The sequence below is a fragment of the Lutjanus erythropterus genome, chromosome 5 (assembly GCF_056507025.1).
Source record: "Lutjanus erythropterus isolate fLutEry1 chromosome 5, fLutEry1.hap2, whole genome shotgun sequence".
NCBI classification, from domain to species: Eukaryota; Metazoa; Chordata; class Actinopteri; order Lutjaniformes; family Lutjanidae; genus Lutjanus; species Lutjanus erythropterus.
The window spans coordinates 24,265,351-24,288,653 of record NC_139321.1 but is presented as its reverse complement, the minus strand read 5'-3'; the positions used below and the strand labels follow the sequence as shown (position 1 = coordinate 24,288,653).

The following is a 23,303-nucleotide window of genomic DNA, read 5'->3' as shown; positions in this document are numbered from 1 at the left end:
ATGTTAATAGACAGTTTCATAAGACAAACACAGTTGTGGGACATAAACAAACATGGTGTTTGGACCCATAAAATGCTTCATAAATTTAATTAAATCACATTATTTTATTTCTTTATGTCAAGTTGTTTGATATCACTGTGTATATGTTTATCAAGCATCATATGACAAATTTCAACATAAATCTAAAATTTCACTGCTGAGACTTAAAAATGTCCAGAAAACAACTTATATGTATGTATATATGTATACATATATATGTGTGCGTATATATAGACATTTTTTGAAATATAATACAACATTTTTAAATACTTAATAAGCAATTTAATATCTGCCTACCAAATACCATAACTTTTTGTATCAACACAAAAGTTTGTGGTCTTTCTGGTATGAATTACTAAATGGTTGTGAGTCTGTGTTGCAGTAGTAATGACTATTCAGTTTTATTAAAAATCCTTTTTCGAATTAACAAATTGACTATGGGTACCAATTGTAATGACATTACTAATTACAGTTTACTCAAGTATATGTTTTTGTTTTCTGGATCTTGTTGTCTGCTCTGTCCTGAGCTCATGATAATAAATTGTTCAAGAAAAAAGATGCTCTGTGTGTTTTGTTCCCTCATCATCAACAAAATGTATTTGCATGTGGTTAAACCATCAAAGTGCTCTGATGTGCAACAGGTGTATGAGGACTATAAACTATACTACAGTTTTAAAACCCTAAAACTTGTTATAACTTAAGATAAACTTGGGGTGGACTAGAAGTTCTCTATACATATATATATATATATATATGTATATATATATATATATATATATATATATATATATATATATATATATATATATATATATATATATATATGTATACACATATATATATATATGTGTGTGTGTGTGTGTGTGTGTGTGTGTGTGTGTGTGTGTGTGTGTGTGTGTGTGTGTACAGTGATGGAAAAAAGTTTTCGGACACCCCATGCATTTGTGAAATATTGCATTAAGAATCACTCTTAGGTCTTCAAGTGCAATTTCTTTTAGTACAGTCACAGCCAAAATACTAAACAAATCCTAAAAAAGCCATTAAAAACTTAAAATTGATTGGTTCCATAAAAATACATAAGAAATTCTGAGTATTGGGTCATTTTGGTACCAGTGATCCACTAATGAAGGTCGTGCTTTTTATTAAAAGACACAATTTTTGTTGCCGTGCTTTGTGTCTATATAAAGCCAGCACATTTGAAAGTTCTTCAGAGACAAAAATGGCTAAAACAAGGAACCTAACGTGGGAAACACACCTGAAGATACAGATTGTCAGCTAGGAAGGGTACAGCCGCCAGATAGCCAGGAAGTGCAGATGCAGTCCTTCAGCAGTTGGATACACTCTGCAGAAATACAGACGAACCAACAGCTTGCAAGACAAACCAAGATCTGGGCATCCAAGGGTTTCTTCAGCAAAAAATGACCGCATCCTGATCTGCATGTGCAGGGAAAACCGCCAAATGACATCACAGGAGCTTCAGCAGCAGTGGTCAAACCAAACTGGTGTCCAGTGTTCCACCCGCACTGTACATGGCCGACTTTTAGATCATGACTTACGGTCCTACAAGGCTGTCAAGAAGCCCCTGATCAATGAGAGACAAAGGTTAGCCTGGTGTCGTTGGGCCCAAACACACAAGAACTGGACAGCCAGGAAGTGGAAAAAGATTCTGTGGTCAGATGAGTCCAGTTTCCAGCTTTATCTTCCTCCTGCTAATGTGAGGGTATGCAGAAGGCCAGGCGAAGCATTATCTCCAGCATGTACAGTACCTACTGTCAAGCATGGTGGAGGCAGTATCATGGTTTGGCAATGCATGAGTGCTGCTGGTGTTGGTCATCTCACTGTCTGTGAGGGCACATTGCACTCTGCCAAGTATTGTGCCATTCTCGAAACCCACATGCTTCCTTCTGCACATGCACTGTTCCGTCGAGGTCAAAACTGGATATTTCAACAAGATAATGCCCTTTGCCACACATCCAGGGCCAGCAGAACTTGGCTGCAGGAGCACAGTATCCAGGTCTTAGAGTGGCCAGCTCAATCTCCAGACATGAGCCCCATTGAAAATCTGTGGTGGATTATCAAAAGGTCTGTTTCAAAGTGTAAACCAAAGAATTTAGAAGAATTAAAAGCAGCAATTCAAGAAGAACAAGATTACCCCTTAACAGTGTGAAAGGCTCGTGGGGAACATGCCAGCCAGGATTAGAGCTCTACTGCGTGCTAATGGCAGGACTACTAAATATTAATTTGACGATGTGATGGTTTATTTATTTTTTTGTTCAGTTTTGAACACATTCTCTGTTACTTGTTGACTTTCATACCGACAATGTTGAGAACTGACATATTGAAACTGTCAAGAATTTAGTTTTGTTAGTTTTTCTTGTAAACAATAAACAAAAAATATATCAGTTGTATTTGTTTGTGTCAGTCTAATGCAGCCACACCTTTTGAAACACAAAAAAGACTTTTTAACAAATATTTCATGATAATATTTGAGATTGTGTAAAATTTTAAGGGTGTCCGAAAACTTTTTTCCACCACTGTACATAATTATATATTCAGGAAATTATATATAATATGAAGTTGATATATTGAATGAAACCTGAATTTATGGAATGAAATCTGGCGCCACCTTGTGTTATCAATGTGTATTATCGCTTAGCTTGATGCTAACACATAATAGGAATTACCATTAACATGCTAACTGCTTTAGAATTGTGATCATGGTAAGATTTTCTAAACAAACTTCACTCATATTTGACCTCACATGATAAACATAAAAGGACACGTGAGCTCATGCTGTCAGTCATATATTCCCTCTGTGAAAACAAACTAACAGTTGCTGACTTAAACTCAGTCTGTTACTCTGGCTTCAACACTCCACAGTAATCATCTACAGCAGCCTAAAAGGGTCAAAAGTGGCTTTAAATATAAGGTGGAGACATTTGAGAGGCAGTATCCATGTATTTTTATTTTTATGTTTTATTTAGGATTTTCTTATAGCACTAATTTGAACAATTAAATGTAGCAGTTTACTTTTAGAAAGTATTGTTTTTACCTCTTAGCAATATATATATACATATATATGCATTATTGCATTATATGCTGATCGAAGAGTTCAAACTTGGACTCATCCGTCCAGAGTACCTTCTTCCAGTCATCAACAGTCCAGTGTTTGTGCTCCCTGGCAAATCTGAGGTGTTTCTGGATGTTTGCAGGCCTCAATAGCTAGTCTTCCCTTTAAGCCTTGTTCCATCAGTCGTCTGCTTATGGTCATTCTGAAGACTTTCTCAGACTCTGATCTAAAAGCATTTGTCTCTGCCTGAAGATCAGCAGTGGTCTTCCTCCTTTTCTAGTAATCTTGAGGTGTCTGACATCAACTTTAATTCCCTGCCTCTTCCTTGGTGAATTTTGTAAGTACCAGACTCTGCAGTTGACTCCAAAGCACACTTGACCACACTGAGACACTTTGTCTTTCCCTATTTGTCTCAGAGACCCTCCAGCTTCATGAAGTGCTTTAATGTGGACTCTTTCATTTTCAGTGATGCTCTCGACATTTTACCATTTTGAACAGGAATGAGGAATTTCAAACTGAATTCACCTTTTTATACCCAAATTTGAGCCGGTTCACTGGGCTTCCCTGAGAAGTCAGAAATTAATCAAGAATAACATTCAACCACTAAAACTATTTTTTTCTGTTCAGGAATGCAAGTAAATAACTATAATTTCACATCTTAAGCAAGAAATAATAATGTCCTTTACTATTTTTTCTGGGTTTTTTTTTGTAAAACAGCACATTTGAAAATAAACAATAATATAATAATTATATTTTGGCATTAAAAATATAATTTTGGTTAAAGAGCTTCTACATACTGGTGTATTAACCATTACAGAAACATAAAAAATGATTTTGTTAATTACCAATGCTGTTAATGTAGGGCGGCTGGGGCATAAACCTTACACTGGGTGGTGGTCTAATCAATTTGTTGAGCACTATATATTTAAATGTAATCAGTTCATCCTTGAGTCACAGTGAACATTTGTGTCCAGTCTGAGAAATTCTCTCAAGTTGTTCTTGACACATCGTGTTCACACTGACCCGAAAACATAAAGCGTCTGTCTCCAGTCAAAGTTTTTAAAAAACTGTGAATCACAGAGGTCCTTCAAAATATGGTCATGAATGTGTACAAAAAAAACCCCACAAGGCTCATGGGTCCAGTGGTGAGTGAGATTAGCTGCTGACAAGCTCCAGGTCTGTTGGTCACTCACACAAAAAGCTGCTGCAGCAGCAGGTTTGTAGAAGTGACTGTGATCACTGAGCAGAACAGAGCAGGAGTTTGAAGTTATTTAGACCAAAGATTTGAAGAAACAGAAACTCAGTTTGAGTCAGTTGATCCCCTATTGATAATGCATGAAACAACAGTTAAAAAGTAACTAATATTCTGAATACTTTTTAGCAAAGTATTTTTGCACTTTTGCTTGCAGAGTAGTAATATTTCAGTAATGTAACAGCACTTCTACTTGAGTACAGATTTACACCACAGCTTTATATTCTGTAAATACCGTTGCGAGCGTCAGATCCACCCTCAGTTGCATCTATACCTTCATCTGGTCCATGGATTCAGCATCCAGGACACCTTCAACTTCATCCACTTCTCTCATTGGCCTGTTTCTTCATCACCTGCTGCTCAGCTGTCCAATCCCTGCCAGCTGATTGTGCTCACAGCCGTCATCTCTCCATTGTCAGATTATTTTGTGTTAACTCTTGAGAAGTCTCCTTTAGTGTGGGATCTTTAGTTTTAGACTCCTGTACAGGTTTTCTTATTGTAAATATGACCTGAAGAAAAGAAAAGGCCAGGTCACCAAAAGAGACAGTTTAAAATAAAAATACTGCATTACTTCACAAAAGTCCTCTTTATGTTATGTTTTCTGTTATGAGCGTACATCAGGCAGCAACACACTGATTTAATTTCCTTTATTAGTAGTTTTATTACTGATACATGACCTTGTTAGATAACATTGTCTCAGCACACATACTGTAATCCTTTTTGACATGGAGCTTTGAGAATTGGCACAAACGATATACAAATGAACGTCCCTGTATACAATGCTGATTTTAAACAGAGAAAATAACAAACAATAAATATACAAAAATGGCATAAACACAAAAATAAAATGCAAGATTGTTTCTTGATATGACAAAATATCCTTTAATTATGTGCCAAACTCTCTTTATTCAGTGCAAACATTAAATTAAGAAGAGGGGGGCTGTTTTTCAACTTAAAATACCAATAATAAAATAACCAGTCAGCAAAGTACACAGCAGGATGTGAATGTACAAATACCACTTTAAAAGGACTGTTCATCCCAAAATCAAAACTAATTTTTTTTCACTTACCAATAGTGAAATGTATCCATTTAGATAGTTTTAATCTGAGCTCCTGGGTTTTGGAGAGTTCGTAGAGATGTCTGCCTTCTCTCAAATATAATGGTACCAGTATTTGAGAGAAGGCAGACATCTCTACAGCTGATAACTCCAAAACTCTGCAGCTCACACGGAAACGATCTACATCTAGGATCAACAGCACTACTGGTAAGAGGAAAGATGTGTATTTTTGATTTTGGGGTGAAGTGTGCCATCAGACTCTGTCTGGAGATTCCCTACTTTGTGTGTCAGAAAATCAGAGAAAGAAAAGTTAACATGTTAAAAAAGCAAATAATCCGTATTGATGAAGTTCGAGCTTCTTCCAGTTTCAGAACATGTGATTTGTCAAGACTAAGAATTTGAAAAAGCACACAAATGATTAAAAAAAATTAAACAGATTTAAGCCCAGAGAATGAATAAGGCAAGCAAGCTCATCATGTATATACAGTCAAGGTTACTATTTACATTGTGTTTACATATTGTTTAGTAACTTCTCCAACAGTTGAGGTGGGGTTTGTCTCCCCCTACTGGTTCACACTAGTGTCACACTGCAAACAGCAGTAATGAGCGCAGAAGTAGTCTCATGCTTTTAAATCTCTCACTGCAGAGCACTCAGAAGAAACCAGGAACCCGTCCCAGAACAAGAGTCCAGTGTTTAGAAACACCCACAGCCTGGTGTGACACTCCCTCCACATCTAAAACAACAGCACGGGGATGAGAAAATAATTCCTCACAGTCTCCTGATGTTGGTTTTGGTTTAGTTAATTCCATATTGCTTTGCTTTATCCTGGCTTCTAAGATAGGAAGAAATATTATAAAGAGGCAACCACGCAGCTGAGGAATAGAAGAGAGAGAAAGCGCAGAGCTGCTCCACAACTTTCTAACGTCGAACACAAACGATATACTGACATCACTACTGTGGTGAAAGCAGATATGTTACCTCACAAACACCGGCAACTCTTCTATAACTACTGTATTTATCGAGAGAGAGCTCAGTTACAGCGTTACCTCATGAGGCCCAGATATGCACGACTCAAACATGTTACTAATATCACATGACCAAAACAACTGGATCAAACTGAAGAGTAAAAAATAAATGATCATGGATAAATATGACCTAAGAGAGAGTGACGTCTAGATGAAGGATAACTGAGCCAACACTAAACAAACCACTCCATCACCAGCACTGTACATGACCTTAAAGTCACAATAAAAGCAGTGAGGAAGAAAGATGAGACCTGAACTTAGCAGAGCCAGTCTCAACCAGAGGTGTACAGACTTAAAGTGCAGCTTCGGAAATCTCAACCTGGACTCTATTTTACCACTTTTTGTGTCTAAATGACTAATGTGGACAACGTTTTTTGAAATGGGTCCAGGATTGAGGGAGAGTGCTGCTAAGCTACAAACTTCTGTGGGCAACTGCACACTGTTAAAAAGTTTTTGCCACTGACAGGCTCAGCTTGTTATTATAAATCTTTTGGCAACATTATGGAAAGGATCACTTCTTCTCTTTTGAAGAGTAAGATGTGATTTTTCTATTTTAGCCAGAAATGGCGGTTTTATTGCTCTCACCAAATTAACCAGACTCCCTTTGAAAAACTATAATTTTAGCATCATCACCTTCATTCAAACTCACCAGAAACGTACCATCTTACTCTTAAACAAAAAAAAAAAGAAAGTCTTCCTCTGTAACAATCAATGTTGTCAGACACAAGCTGAGGGTTTACGTTGTAATGTTCTAAGTTCTGCTTCTGTCGACTGCAGCGCTCTCCATCAAAACTGGACCAGTTTCAAAAACTGTTGTCCCCTTTTGTCATGTATTTACAAAAACACGGGAAAATAGAGGTTGGAAAAGACTTAAGTTACCCTTTAATGAGGGGAAGCTAAACATTAAACTCTTCCACAAGCTGCAAGGCCAAAAATTCAGTAATACTTAAGGTAAAACAGAGAACTAAAGCTGGTTTCATCCCAAATAATCTTGTAAAATTTGACTGATGAGTCAGGGCATGGTGGAGTCTGAATGACAAAAGTGGTAAATATGAGGTCTGAAACAGTAATAATGTCTGTAACTATCATTCAATACAGGCCTTCAAGCTGATCTCAACCATATTCTTACTCATCTGTAGAAAAAGCCACCTGTCTGTGCTCTGGAGACAAAAGCATCTGAGGATTTCTACCAACATGGCCAGATCCAGATCAGGACCCACACTCAAGCCTGCACACAACTGCTACCACATAGGAGTAGCACAGAGGACACATAGGAGACACAAAATGTGAAGAATGGGTTATTTTACTGGAGACATTTCAACCGAAAAGAACCTCAACCAACAATGTCACAACGTCAGCAGCAGAACATGAATCAATAGGATCAATAAGACTGGAAAGCTGCAACATGGCCAGCTTATGTTCTCACCTAATATGGGAACATACTTACATGTCGACAGGTTAAAGGTGGAAGGAGCATCAACTTTTATCAGACTAAAAAAAAGGTGTCTAAGAAACATCCCCGACTGTTAAATCTGAGATGAGCTCACAGTAAGTAAAGAGTAGAACAAAAATATGCAACAACCAAGTAAACATAAAAGAGCTGTTCCCAACTTACAGGAGGCCACATACTGTTAAAACCCAAATCTGCACTTTGTTCTAAAAACCAGCAAGAGTGACACCATGTCAGTGCTTGTTATATATATACAGTGTATGTGTGTTTGTGTGGAGACTGAACACAGGAAGAAGGGCCTGCAGGCTGTGGGTGGAGCGAGTGTAGGCCGGTGGATGTGGACAGTAGGCCTCATGGTGGCGTCTCTGCGTTAGTTGTGGTCTTTTTCTTTGCCGGCTTTTTCACCGTCTTGCTCTGAGTCTTGCAGAGGGAGGAGAGGGACAGGAAGGAGGACAAAGTAAAGAGTAATGAACAGTTCATTAAACAGAAGGAAAAGACGGAGAGTGACAACAATGAATAGTTAAAAATGGAGAGGAGGTCCAGCTAAAAGTTGGGTGATGGAGTTTATCGATATTTAAAAGTGTAGATATTTTCCATATAAGTTTAGTCAGTTTACTCTTCATGGAGAGCTGTATGTATAGTACAGTTCTTTATCTTGTGTGTCTTCTGTGGCTCTGGAGGAGCTTTAATATTCTCCTTAACTCAGCTGCAAAAAAAGTGTCATATTTCTGGTGGGGGTCGTAAACAAATATTGATCAGAGTGATCACAAATTGTAAACTGTATGAGAGTGACACTACAGTTTACAGTCAGGTGCTGTGAAAATGTACTAAAAATAGTGAAGAAACAAGAAAAAATAGCCCATCATTTGTTCTTTGATACGAGTGAAGTGAAATGAAGTGACCATCTGTACTGTGGGAAAGACGTGTAACCTTTTTACTTGAGACTCCAAATCTTTGTCAGAAAGCTGCATTATAAACTGAGGGCATCATGAAGTTTGAAAGATAAGGACAATGTTTCCCCTGTATGCATTTAAGACACAGTGGTACCTCACTACTGAAAAAGGCCACTGCTGCTGGAATTGAGAGGAGAGGAGGCTTATCACTTTAGAAACTAACATTATTTTGCGATACAAATACTTTATATTATTATTATTTTTCACTTAGCCCTCTTTTTGGAAATTGATCTGTTGTTAGTACACAAATAAGAAGATTTCAGTCAAATAATTATTGATAAATGTTGAATGTTGCAGTCTGGAATTGTAGGTCAACAGTTTTATGATGTGGAAATCATGTACATGTTCTGCCACCAAGGTTTAAAGCAATGTTGTGCTCAGCTGCATGTCATTGTTCTTTATGTCACATAAATGATCATCAGTCTTTCAAAAAACAGTTCTTAAACTCTGTTATAGTTGATACCACTGCTGTGTTAAATTGTTTATAACACCTAAACATAAGGGTGTGTGTGTGTGTGTGTGTGTGTGTGTGTGTGTGTGTGTGTGTGTGTGTGTGTGTGTGTGTGTGTGTGTGTTCACTGGCCCTACCTCTGTCTTAGCAGCAGCAGGTTTCTTGGTGGTTTTGACGCTAGACGCTCGTTTAGGGGCTTTTTCTCCCACATCTTCATCAGAGTGCTCAGTCCTTGTGTCTGATTGGTCAGAGCTGTGTTGGGACGACACGTCGTCAGCGAGGGACGTGGCTGCCAAAGAGCGGGCTGCATGATTGGACAAAAATTTGTGGCTATTCAATGAGATAAAAATTCACAGAATGAGTCATCAGACTGCTAACAGACCAGAGAGACTGGACCAATAGGGGCCAAACTCTCTCTCTGAGCCAACGTGATTTACTTTATAATAATTAAAATGCAAAACTGGAGCAACTGTTTAAAAAGAGTGAATTTATGGACCAGTATGTCACTGCAATAACAGCCTCTCACGCCACCCAGTGGCCACACTGCAAACTGCACTTATTGTTTCCACCAGTTTCAAAGCTGGATGTTGGATATATTGTACAGGGCTAACTGAAGAGAAGTCTTCTCTGCTCAGCCATCATTATAGTCTGGGTAAGGACACGTAGTGGGTTAATAAAAATCCAGACTCACACCAACAGCAACATGAACAGCAGAGAGGACTTTAGTCTCTGTCTGCTGCTGTAAACAATCTGGCCTCCAAAGGGGCACATATTTGAGTATGAGGAAAATAAAAACAAGCCACTGTCACTAGAACTGGAAGTACCTACTCCAAACTTTAACCATCCACAACAGCAGCTCCCAACCAGGGGTGTGTTGTAAAAGGTAGGGGTGGACAACATGTTGAATTTTTTGAACCACAACAAAATAAACACACACTTCTTACAACTATTTCACCTATACACCTTTTTGTCCACCCAGCCAAATTTGAATGATCAAAGAGGGGGAAAAAAGGTCTCAAAATGGTGAAAGAATGAGCAGTTTTCTCTGCAATGAAAAGCTGGGGGTGTGTCTGCTCCACTGTCTCAGTGTCAAACACCACTATGACCTGAAAATGACCTGAAACATGGACACTCCATCTAGCAGCTATATTGGACACAGCCAGATGTGTTTGAACCACCAGAGGCAGAGGACAGTGACAGGATAGTATGTTCACTTCCTGTGAACAGTCAGTTCACAGGAAGTGAACCCAAACCTCTGAGCCACATGTGTGAATAGAGCAGATTAGTGTCCAGAGCAAGAAAGGGGGTGTACAGTGTGCACTTGCATCATTTTATTTTCATACAGACTGCCAATCAATATCAGCCTGCATGAGTCTAATATTTTTTCACACTCTGGTTTTTATGCCTTTCTTCACCATCTGTGATGTGAAAAACACCAGATTTCAGTCAGAAAAGTAAAAGTGTCGCAGCACACCGCCAGTGTTTCTCCTGCAGGCAGGCAGACTGAATCTTAGCATCTGTCAGCCTTTTCCTCTTCCATCACAGTTTTTAAATTTTGACAAACCCAGTCATCATTAAGGATGACTCCTGCACACTGTGTGGTTTAGGCGAGTTGTGATGCCTGCAGAGTATTTCCAGCATACGACACTTCTGACTCGCACACTCTTCTAATTCATGCTGCATGTTCGAAAGGGCTCCTTCAGATGATGTCAATGATTCTGATTCTCAGGGTATCGCTCATAATGCAAATGTGAAAACGGCTTGAAATATCTGATCTGTTGACAGGTGACGTAACAACATGATCACATGCACTGCAACTCTGCAATTATCTAGACACTTCCCGGAGACGATGTATGAGTGAACACAAATAACAGCATTTAGTTGCCCTGGACTTAATCCTAGCAGCTCTCTGCTCCAAAATCTGGGCAAGCTACATGTGTGAAAAGAGCCGCTCAGTGTCCGGACCATATGAGTGGGTGTGTTGAGGATGTCGCACGGTGTGCAGCTGCTTTAGTCTCTTTTCTGCTTGCCTGTATATTGCTTTCCACTTTTTTATTGACCATTTCATTTTCATACAGATGATCTGCTGATCACTATCAGCCTACATGAGTTTAATTTTTTAGCTTGCATTTTAATACACTTCATCATCGTTGATGTGAAAACACCAGATGGCAATTAGAAAAGTAAAAGTGTGCATCCTTCAAAACACAGCGCACATCCCCTGCCGAGTCCTGACCTGATTCTCGGGACATAGATCAGAGTTCATATGTGAAAACAGCTTACCTGTCAGTGGTTTTAATGTGGCTGTCTGATTCTTTCACTTCAGTGTTTTGTCCATTGTCCGTTTTGTCAGACTGGGTTTTCGACATTGCACATTGTCTATTAGTTAGTAAAATTGAAATGTGCTGCTTTTCCCTGTTCGCTCATTGTTTGTCTCTCTCTCTGTATTCAGTTCACAACTCGTCAGGCCCACACAGCCAGCCAGCCAGCAGTGTAGTGAGACACAATGAGTCCTCCTTCCAAGCCTCTCCTCCCACTGGAATCACATGCTTTCACCCCCCCCCCCACTCCACACTTTCCATCCTGCAGTGCTTTAAATCACATGACTCCACTTGGCCCAACAACCCATAGTCCTGCTCATAAATCAAGGAAGTCCTCTAAGTGACAATCAACAAACTGGACACGGACACGGACACGCACACGCACACGCACACACACACACACACACACACACACACACACACACACACACACAGTATGTATTTATGTAGATGTGTGTGACTCTATGCTTTTCCATGTGAAGCTGCTAATGAGAAGTGTGTGTTGTGTGTCCTTACTCTGCCGTGCAGTGGTGCTCTTGGCCCGGGGCAGCGTGCTGGCCCCTGAGCTCATGTCATCCATGGGGTCCCGTCTCATGCGGGCGTCTGAAGTGTGCAGGGCCAGCTCGTCATCAGCGTTGATGAGAGTCAGGTCCTGCATGCTGAAACTCCGCAACTTGTCTGACAGCACGCCCTGTCCCTGGACATCACAGCAAGACCAACACGGACACGTCAGATATGTGACAGCATGGAAATGTCTCCAACTTACCTATGCCTCACTCACGTTAGAGGACAGGTCATCCAAAAATAATCATTTTCAATCAATATGGCTTTTTTAGAGAGAAGGCAACTGATGGCTGATATATAATGCCAATATCAAAACAAAGAAAATGTATAAATCTATTAGTCCATGGATATTACTATCTAATATACATGGTTTTCTTAGCCAGTAACATGTTGTTTTATGGCAGTCAGCAGCTCTCACTTTGAAAAAGAAGAGGAGTTCCAGCATGGAGGCTAAGCAATGTTCTGCAGGACAATGAATTTTAGGTCAACTCAGACAAATCATTATCAGTTTAAATGCGTGCTATATTGCCACTTTGCCTTGTTGTCTTTCCAATGGAAAAGCGTTATGTAATGCCGAATGTCACCTTCTCCAAAGCAACCAGAGAAAACCAGTAATTTAACTTCGCAGAATACGGGAGTTGCTGGAATACTGCTGATGATGTGTTATTGTGTGAGTTTGCTGAATCTGAATTGACCTTTTAAAACACCAAAGTCACAAAATAACAACTAACTAACTAACTAACCAGCAGTGGAGAGAGTGATATTTAGCTTACAAAACAGCTGCTTCCTGTCAGAGAAGGTAAAGTGGTGAAAATATATTCTTAATACAACTTAAAATGATGTAATTTCTTTTTTTAGGTGGACCTTTTTTTAAGTGGCTCAAATACCTTTTTGTTGCCGACCCTGTCCACAGCAGTACAATGCTTAGCTTCAGTACATTTTTGTGCTGGTACTCATCTCTGTTCCTCCATCTACTCTACACTAACAACGGATAAGTACCTCATACAACCACACTTCAAATAATCCAGACTATCCCTTCAATGTTGTAGCATCTATAATTTTGCTACACTGAACACCTCAAGCAAAGTTTTTAAGTTGGTTCCCCGAAACAACTTTCCAATCCAAATAAGCATTATGATCTGCGGTCAAAGTTTCCAACTGACAAAATCACATGTGAGCAGGGAAGCACAACGTGATCTCAGCAGTCATTTGAGAAGCATCTGAAACAAATTCAATGATGAACTGCATCTCAGTATAAGTCAGACATAATGGAAACAAATCTGGATCTCTAAGACCATAAGTCTGAACAAGGCTAAAGACACTTGTAACTAGGGGTGATTTGATTTTTGATTTTAAAACCACAATTTGATTTGATTGTTTGTTTGTTTTTTGTTATGTACCGACAGTTATACCATTCTTAGACCCTGAACTCTGTCATTTACATTTTCAAATTCTTCTTTAAAAAAGATGGTATTAAGTTTGATGTAGTGGCTGGTTAGCTACGCTGTGTCATCTTTGAGGGTTGTTTTTTTCTTTGGTCACATACCGGACGCTGCAAGTAGGCAGGGGCGGAGAGAAAAAGAAATAGTGGTGGTGGTAGAAACCGAAAGCTCATTTCAATCATTTTTCGATTCATAATTGACATTGTGACCCTGCTACTCCTACCTAGCTTCATCTACAATTAAGATATTACAGACATCACACAATAGAATTAGTTTGGGTTATTAAATCATAATGGCATCTAAAGTCCGAACACACGGCTCACCTTTGTGGCTGCAGTGACGGCAGCATTAGCAGCCAGGTTGAGACCCCTCTTTCCAAACCTCATCATGGTCTCATAACTCCTGTCTTTGGCCTGTGCAATGTACTCATCTATCTCCTATAGCACAGGACAACAGTTGTGGGGGCAGAGTGATGTTAGTAATTGGGACAAAGAAGAGAAGGGAAAATCAGAGGGAAAAAAAATCAGGACATTTCAAGGAAAATGTGCAAACCGGTTTACAAAAGGTCATGTTCCTACCTTCTCTTTGTTGGACAGGGTTGGGTGGACAAACTTGCGGTAGAGGACGCTGGAGCCCTTGGTGTACGGGGACAGGAGCCAGATCACAAAGGCAATCTTTAGCTCAAAGTAAAATGGAAACCTGAGATACAGAGTCGTACCATCAGCAGAGAGGAAGAGAAAAGAAGAAAGCTTTGAGGAAGACATAGACATCTGAGTTATAAAGAGAAAGACACAATTAGAGAACCTAAGACACCAATCTGACATATAAAAAGGCTGAATATTTGTGAACTGTATTTCATGATGCTAAAGTGAAAACAATGTACTTTAAAAAGAGTTCATTGTACTAAAAATATCAAGAACACTTAGCACTAGATACACACATGAATGCGTCTATTGATATTATATAAGTGGTTTATTTATTAGAAGCTAGTTGAGAGTCATGTTCATGAACAGCTCCTGACTCACCACGATAGGAGCAGGTCTGTGGCTGTTTCTGCTGTCGTGAACAGTGCAAATACTATCCAGTACATCATCCACTTCACCTGGACACACACGTACACACACACACACACACACACACACAGATACAGAGGTGAGCAGAGAGAGCATCACAAATATAGCACATGAGAACCCACAGGACTCCAGTGCGCACGTGCCGAGACACGTGGAGCTAAACAGACATACCAATGCATAAAAGCAGCATATGTTTCAGTGCTGTCAAATCACATCAGTATGCATCGTTAATCTCCCCGAGACAAAGGAAATGTAGGACATCATCTAAGCTAAATGAAATGCCATGAACTAGGCATTTAGAGGCCAACTAGCTTATTAAAACAATACAAAACAGCAGAGATTCAGAGGAAATATATGATCAATAATCATATATAGGTATAAAAAATGTTGCTAAATTAGAGGAAAGCACTGCATGGTAATGGTGTGTTTGAAGGCATTAACAGGCCACAGGCATGCAGCCATGTAAACACACATAATGTCGAATGAGTCAAACAAGAGGAGAGGGGAATGAAAACATCAGTTCTAAAAATGGCGTCCTCCACTCGCTCTTCCTCCTTCTCTCGTTTGCCTCTTCTGTAGCCGTCTGGTTGAGGAGCACTTGTGGGGGGGGTGGGGGGGTGGGGTTGCCATGGTAACCTGCCAGGAGGAGACTGTTCTCCAGTGCAAATCTAGGCGGTGGGCCAGAGTGCTGCCATCTCCTCCTCCATCCCTTGCAGTGATGAGGTAAGCAGGGAGGACCCCGACTCTTAGCCAAAGGCAGAATGGGAATATACTTATTTTTATCTAGATTTGCCCCGGGAAACACTGGTTAAACCATCTTACAGTCATTGCCAATTTATTTGTTACATTAGGTATTCTGTAGATTTTTTTTTTTATAATGCCTTCAAATCCTAAACTTTTCTTCCAAATCAGTGTTGATTAAGGATTTAACTCATTATCACAATAAAATATGTCTTGACACCGATTGTGATGATATGATATTACATGGTGATTTTTTTTTTAACTTTATTTTATAAACAGGACTGCTACTGACAGCTGCATGGTTGGTTATTTTTATTGTATTCTATGTAAAGGCAGAATTGGTAGGATTTGTCAGTTGCTGCTTATAAATGCACCAGAAAGATAGTTTACTGTTGAGTCTCACTCCCAGAACATCAAATATCAACATTTTGGGTTGAAAAATAAGAAAAGGTAGAGGTGGAGGGCAAAGTCTCTGTGGATGTAGGCACAACCACCATGCACTTCTGGTGGCTCATGGGTGATGTTGGAGAGGGATTATTTTTGTATGAGTCTCTGCATTGTTTTTTTATTTTTATTTCTTTTGGTGAAATCTTGCATAATTTGCCTTTAAGAGGGAAAACAGACAGGAATTAAGTTAACAGGATAAACTCATTCTATACAAACAAAAATATGTGTACACATCAGATATATTGTTTAATAAATTGACATTTTTCTTAAGTCCTCATTTTTCTTCTTGATATTATTACATCCTTAATATTAATGTTTTAATCCTCAAGCATGGACTGTTTTAAAATATCTACAGTGAACAGAGTGAAAATTTGGATGTTTCCAGGAACATCATGGCAAAAAAGGGAGTGTAGATTTCAACCATGAATCATTTTGGTATCAAGGGATTGGGTGATTTCATGAACTTAACATGGGTATGAGATCAGTGGTTCCAAATCAAACAGAGTACTGGCATGTTTCTGCTTTATTTTTATTCAATTTTGCATTGAAGATTTCTTTTTATTAATCTTTTCATTGATTTTGCGACCCCTTGTCTGAGAACCATGGCACTAAATGATGCAGACGGATATTCACAATCTGCAGCATGGCAGGCTGTTATGTAATCATTAGAAGGTGCATACAAATTCATATATTCTTTGCAAGTGTTGGATAAAAATGATCCACTCAAACAGATGAAAGAACACCCACACACTACACTGCCTCATTCCCAATTTCTCATTTATTCTACCACACTGGACCTCATTGTGTGTATCAAAGGCTGTCATGTCCATGCATAATAAAAGAAAAAATAGGACTGAGACAGAGATATGGAGCCATTACTTTTCTTTTAGACTTATTATGGTGCCTCAGTGAAGGTTGATGTGCCCCAATTAACTGCCACCTTGTCTTGGAGACCCTGATCATTAGAAACTGGGCTCAGTTACCACGAGCACACTGTAAAGAAAGTGCTGGATTTTATCTGTGAGTGCACGAGTCTATGAACCTATCCAGTATCACACAGTCCTGAAACGAGACCCTGCTACTTACCAGCAGCGTCCTGTACGCTAATTTTCTTCACCAAATATCACATCCATACAGAGTTAGTAGTATAAATGCACTGGCATTGGATCGAATGTGGAATCAGTCAATTTGCAAAGTTCAAGTACTGGAATCATAAAGGAAAAACGGTAACAGATCATCTCTAATTATCAGCCATTGTTTGATATTTCAATAAGGGGTCTTTGAGTAACTGTGCTAAAAGAAACAGAATAACTAGTGTGACTAACATCAAAACACAAATCACTCTAGGTAATTAATGTGTGTCCTCCAATGCAACAAAGTCAAGCATGTGCATAAATTCAAAAATCTGTCAGTTTTGTATTAGTGTATTCCTTCTCACAACATGAAGCTAAAACATTAGTGTAAAAATAGCTAACAGGAGCCCAGGGCAAAGTATCCCAAAAGTCAAACAGAGCAGACAGGGGTCAAAAATGATCTGCTGTGATTTAGTAACCAGAGGTAATACTCACATATTCTTTTACATTCTTCGTTTTGACAGCCTTGTATGAGGAGTATGCTGGATAGAGCGTCCCAAAGGCAAGGCTGCAAAAAGCAGAAAAGCAGAGAGGGCCAGGTCAGATGATGAAGATTCAGCTTGAGAACACGGCCTCTGGGTGTTCACTCCAACACCTAACAAATGTGTTCCTGCTTAAAAAGCAGGTTAGCCATGTTTGCTCTGAGCTTAAGTAAACACACACAGTTTTCTGTATTAGTAGACCACATGTATTTAAGCAAAGTCTCTCTGTGGTTTTGGTGTGAGTGGTGATGCTACAGTTGTCAAAACACACTGTTCTGATAATCAGTACAAAAAAATAAAAAGGAGATCATGGAGTCAGGAAGACTGCAACGAGACAAAGTGGAAAAACACACAAAAGTCTGCCAGGGGTGGGTCACCATGTGTTAGTCCACGCGCAGACTGGGACACTGTGCACACAGAGCTGTGTTTTTGATGTGCATTTGGTGGCATCCTGTGCCACTGTGGTGATTTGTGCTGATGTGACAGGACACTAAATGCTGAGTGAGGGGACAGCAGGGAGAACACAATTCAGAAAGTCACCAGTTTGTCTGTATGCTTACAGTGAAAACCACTGATTGTGACTAATAACACTTTGTCTAAACTAAGGCTGGGTTGCACTGACAAGGATTAATATTTAAACCCCGATTAAATCATGATTTAACTTGAAACTATGTGGCACAAATATTTAACTTAAATTTAAGAAAGATTAAAATTAAACCGTTTCTTACCATAAACCTAGATTAAATTGAGATCTGTTGCACTGAAACTAAACTCCAGTTTAAACTGTGATTGCAAATTAACTTGAGGAGGTTTACCTTTTAAAACGGCTCCCTTTTTGAGAATGATTGAGCAAAATAGCCAAGTTCTTCAAATAAAGTCAAATCAGAGCTTCTTTGCTGAGTCATCATGATTAGGCTAACTTTTTAGCTAGCTACCAACAATGTTAAGGTTTGTTAGCTACCAACAGCTAACGTTCTCTTAACTTTTTCTTTTTTTTTTAGCCAGCTAGTAAAAACTGTAACAGTCTGTAAACCTTGTGGCTAACTGGCAAACATTGTAGCTAAATTTTGTTGACTTTTTGGCTAGCTAGCCGACAATATAGTGTTTTGTCAAGAAATACAAGCAAATTAAATTAGCTTTCTTTTTTTTTATATTTGCTAGGTCCTGACAGCACTCAAATGTATTTTTAATATAATTAATTCAATTTGGGCAAGCAAGACTCTCCATAAGGATTTAACTGTTTTTAATTTGGGTTTATGTAAATAAACATGGATTTACTAATTTTAAACCTAGTTTAGCCAAAGTTTAGAATTTATCTTAGATTAGATTAATCTTTGTTGATGCAACCCAGCCTAAGGACTGAATGTTTTTCACACAATGTGTCTACCTATGAGGCTTGTGCTCCCAGCTGTTGGCAGCCTGAGTATATCCACTGTTTTTTCCCAGCATTAAGTGGATCTCCTGTCCCAGTATGTGTCTGAGCTGTTCAGTCATGTGTGCAGCGCCTCTCAGCTTTGTACAGTAAGCTGAGGAGACTCTTTCGAAAAGGCCTCTAGGCCAGCAGACTCCCTCAGCAGACGCCCTGTGCCTCTTTCTGTCCCCATCTCAAGTTCACATCAGGGCGTCCAGTCCTCTCGCTGGGACTCCAAGATCACATACATTGAGGGTACAGTTTAGTTAGTCTGCAACTGCAAGATTATTCTCATTATCAATTAATCTGCTGATCACTTTCTCAATCAATCGATCAGCTGTTTGATACATAAAATGGCAGAAATAGTGAAAAACGTTGTGTCCTCAAATGTCCTATTTTGTCCACAACCCAAAGATATTCAGTTTACTGTCACAGAGGAGTAAAGACATCAGAAGATGGCAGAATTTGGACATTTTCTCAAAAAAAGTGACTAAAAAAGGAAAATAATTGTCAAATAATTTAATAGTTGACAATTTATCGACAAATTGACCAATTATTGCAAATCTCTCTGCTTATTCACCCATTTTGAGGTTTGGACAAGTCATTATTATGTAAAAAAGAAAGATACCTCTGATTATCTTTAAAAAGAGACAGCTGCATGTTTAAAGCACAGAGTAAAGATGAGACGTGCCTGATCTTGTGTTAGATGTGCAGCAGCCATTATGATGCATATTCAGTCACATTGTTTGTCTCCCATCGACACATGACTACCTGAGGTGCAGTGAAGTGGAAGAGCCAGCTGGAAGTAACTGTTTGCCAATGTGTTATCCTCTGCTTATGTAATCCAGGCAAGCAGACTATGTATAAGGATGAAACATCAGTAACATCTCTACATCTGGGCCTTTAAAAGACAACATTGTGGTTAGGGTTGGTCCAATACCGATACCAGTATGAGCATCGGCCTCTACTACTGCCTAAAATGCTGGTATCAATATCAGTATTTATGCACAGACCTGATACCACAATTTATCAACCCTGAGAGGTACACCATTCTTCCCCAGGATGGTGAGGTAATGTTCAATACCATTCATTCTCTGTATGGATTGATCTAGGACATTTTCTGAATTAATCAGTTAGTTGTTTGGTCTATAAAATTACCAATTATGAAAAATGATAATCTGCGTTTCCTAAACTGACATTCTCAAATGTCTTATTTTGTCTTCAAATCAAACATATTCAGTTTACTCAAAAACCAAAGAACATTCACATTTGAGAAACTGAAATCAGAGAAATTTGACCTTTTCTTAAACAAAATTACTCAAATTGATAAATCAATTATCAGAATAGTTGATGATTAATTGAAAGGTTGACAACTAAAGGATTTATCACTCCAGCTATGATTCATTCATGTTTTACAAAGGATTTAAGCCAGGCCATACAACAATGACAGCAATCGTTTCACATCCATACGGGGTGAGCTGTTAAAATACTATTTCTTTTCTTTTCTTAATCACTCTGATATCAGATCTGTACACAAAAGTGACCAATATGCAAAGTTCAGGTATCATAAACTGAAAAAATGGTTTAGCGACATCTCTAATTACAGCCACATTTGAAGATTACACTACTACACTTATGCACAGCTTGGTTACTGCCGCAATAAATTGACAGCATCATTGATGAACAGGCATGTCCAGTGGTCAGACAACAGAATTAAAAGAGTCACAGTAATGCAGCATGGTGAAAAAAAAACTGTCTGCATGTAAGGGACCAGGATGATGACAAGCTGCTGGCTTTAGTTGAGTCATCCACACTGTCTGGATGTGGTGTGTACAGGTGGAAGAAGAGGCCTGACCTGCTGATACTGCTCATCTGAACACACCAGGAAACAATATCTGTAACATGATGTAATATTGAAAATATACAAGTCATCCGCATTGATCTGACCAGTTCCTGAACACAGTCTAGTCATGGCTGGATGGATGGATGGGCATCTCTTGAGTGGCCTGCTGGGCCATCACATTTTACCATCTCATGTTACCATATGGTGCTGGAGCGTTACAGAGCAGCAATATTCAGGCTGGGATGTTTAAAAAAAAAAAAAAAAAAAAAAAAAAAAAGCCATGGCAGGCAGTCTGGAGTGAGGTTCCTTGTCTGCAGCGAGGCTGGCATATTAAGCAGGCTAACAACTCCTTCTCCCTGCCAGCTGAACACATTTTCTGTCAGGTGGTGACACTCACAGGCTAGCCAGCATACGTTAGCTACCAGCGGCTAGCAGGCGCTGGATGCAGATTCTACTGCATCACTGTGTTAATGGAAGAAAAAGAGCAACGGTCGTAACGGTTAGTACAGACAACCGCTCAGCCCGGCGGCTAAATAACAGTTCGTCCACAACACATTTAGGACATTTAACTGGTTATCAACGGGAAACGGGATGACACACACAAGCCTAGCTAGGTCGAGCATCAGACAGCTGATGAATGGAGCCGCTGATGAGGCTAACGTTTAAACACAACAACAGCCCAGCCCATACTCACACTACTATCCTCGAAATAATCCAGGATACCATCTTGCTGGACCGCCGGCCGCGAGCCTTTTCCGCTTTCTAGGAGATCTAGTTGGTGAACTAGCGGGCTAGGTGCCCCCCCATTCCCCTCCAGGACGCGGTGTGTTGTGATGTGGACCGGGAGGCTGGCTGACCGGTGCTGTCTGTCCGCTCTGCCCCGCTGTCAGGTGGCTAACGGCAGCTGAGGATGTGCTGCAGTCTCTGGCTCCGAGCTGCTGCTCTGCTCCACTTCTCCACCACCACTGCTGGAAAGGCTGGCTCTTAAAGGGGCAGGACCATGCTGTAAAATGTGCTATTTTAAAGTTCCCCTCCACGCAAAAAAAAATATGTTTTTCTTCTCGTTCCTGCAGCTTAATGTTTGAGCTTCACCGTGCAGAATGATGTGTTTGCACAGCTTGACACTAGAAGGCTGTTTTTACATTCATCGGCTCAAAGTGGAAGGTTCTCTGGGTATATGGAAAGTCTGATTTTAAGGGGCGGGCTTAAGAGCATGATTTGTGACATCACAACTGGTTTGGAAGTCAGTAGAACCCTTTACAAAACAATGAGCAACCTGCAAATGGGCGCTGCAAACATGAGAAGTTTTGATTGTGTTACCAGTCCAGTCAACACATTTAATAACTTGCAGCCAAAGACGCCACTGATTGCTCTGAAACTGTCATAATCCTGTCCTGTGATTGGTGTTGACGTGTGAGATATGAGATGTACTTCATTAAGCAGTTTCACACAAAACTAAACTACAACAAATCTACCACAAAATGGGACTTTCTTTACTTGCTTTAAATTGACAAATAACACGTAATTTGTGGCATGGTTCAGACAATCAAAAAATAATTTGTCTCCCGCCATAGACTATTAATTTAGGTTTCATGGGGCACACCAGAAGGGGAATATGTAACACAGGCGTTTCTAACACTGTTGTGAGTCCAGGTTTGTCCCCTGTCAGTCCACATTTCGGTACTGAACATGCTACTAGTTCACCAAAGCTGAAAGAGAACGTTTTATCACCACTGAAATGACAAATCCGATGGTACACTTCTGGGATTGGTTTGAGTGGTTCATACCAGCAATTATTTGCTCCAAAGTTCACTTGACAGCACTTTACGACTGCCCCTTCAAAAACAGACCAGAGAGTGTTTGTGTGGCCTGCACCAGAATTTTACCCCAACAGGGTAAACGCTCCAAGGTTCGATAAACTGGACTGAACAAGTCCAGTATAAACCTGCCCTTACAAATGTGTCAACACTGAACACAGACGTTGGACTTTACAATGAAGTAGGAGATATCTTGTGTCCAATAGAAAAACTTTGGACATGAACAAAGTTAGAATATTCATAGATTAAGAGATTTTAATTCATTTGTGCAAAAAAACAAACATCAGAGACACCATATTGTTCCAAGTTGACTATTTGTATAGGTCACAAAAATGAGCTCCAACAGTGACACACGTGAACCAGTGAGTTCAATTAACAATTAATGGCACTACTGAGAAAGAAGTCAGAGCGCCTGGAGTTAACTGACAGCAGATGAAATTATTATTAAGGATAGTAAACAGGTGTAGTTGGACAGACACCTGGTTTAAATGATTTATCTTTGTTCTTTTAAACTGAATTCATGCTTGCCTCCTCCACCTTGGTTTAGCGCAGTACATTCAATCTTCCCTGCCCCATTTCTGTGATCTACTTACTAATTCAGACATGAGCAGTGAAAGCTAGGCCACACAGGACAGGATATAAGAGCATTAGTAAAATACAATCTTATATACAGTAGTGCAGTGGGTTTTTTTTATATACATATATATGTGTGTATGTATGTATATATTGG

The 23,303-nt window shown here is 39.5% G+C and overlaps 1 protein-coding gene across 1 annotated transcript; it reads right to left on the bottom strand.

Annotated features, from left to right (window-relative positions):
- Positions 1-4,994: 4,994 nt before the first annotated feature.
- reep2 (receptor accessory protein 2) lies at positions 4,995-21,729 on the bottom strand. Its single transcript, XM_084719320.1, has 8 exons — positions 21,451-21,729; positions 17,456-17,528; positions 14,652-14,728; positions 14,205-14,325; positions 13,950-14,063; positions 12,137-12,317; positions 9,437-9,603; positions 4,995-8,315 (listed from the first exon to the last, which is right to left on the bottom strand). Exons 1-8 carry the CDS (start codon positions 21,480-21,482, stop codon positions 8,247-8,249), a joined length of 834 nt encoding a protein of 277 aa, XP_084575446.1. The 5' UTR covers positions 21,483-21,729; the 3' UTR covers positions 4,995-8,246.
- Between the last annotated feature and the right edge of the window lie 1,574 nt (positions 21,730-23,303).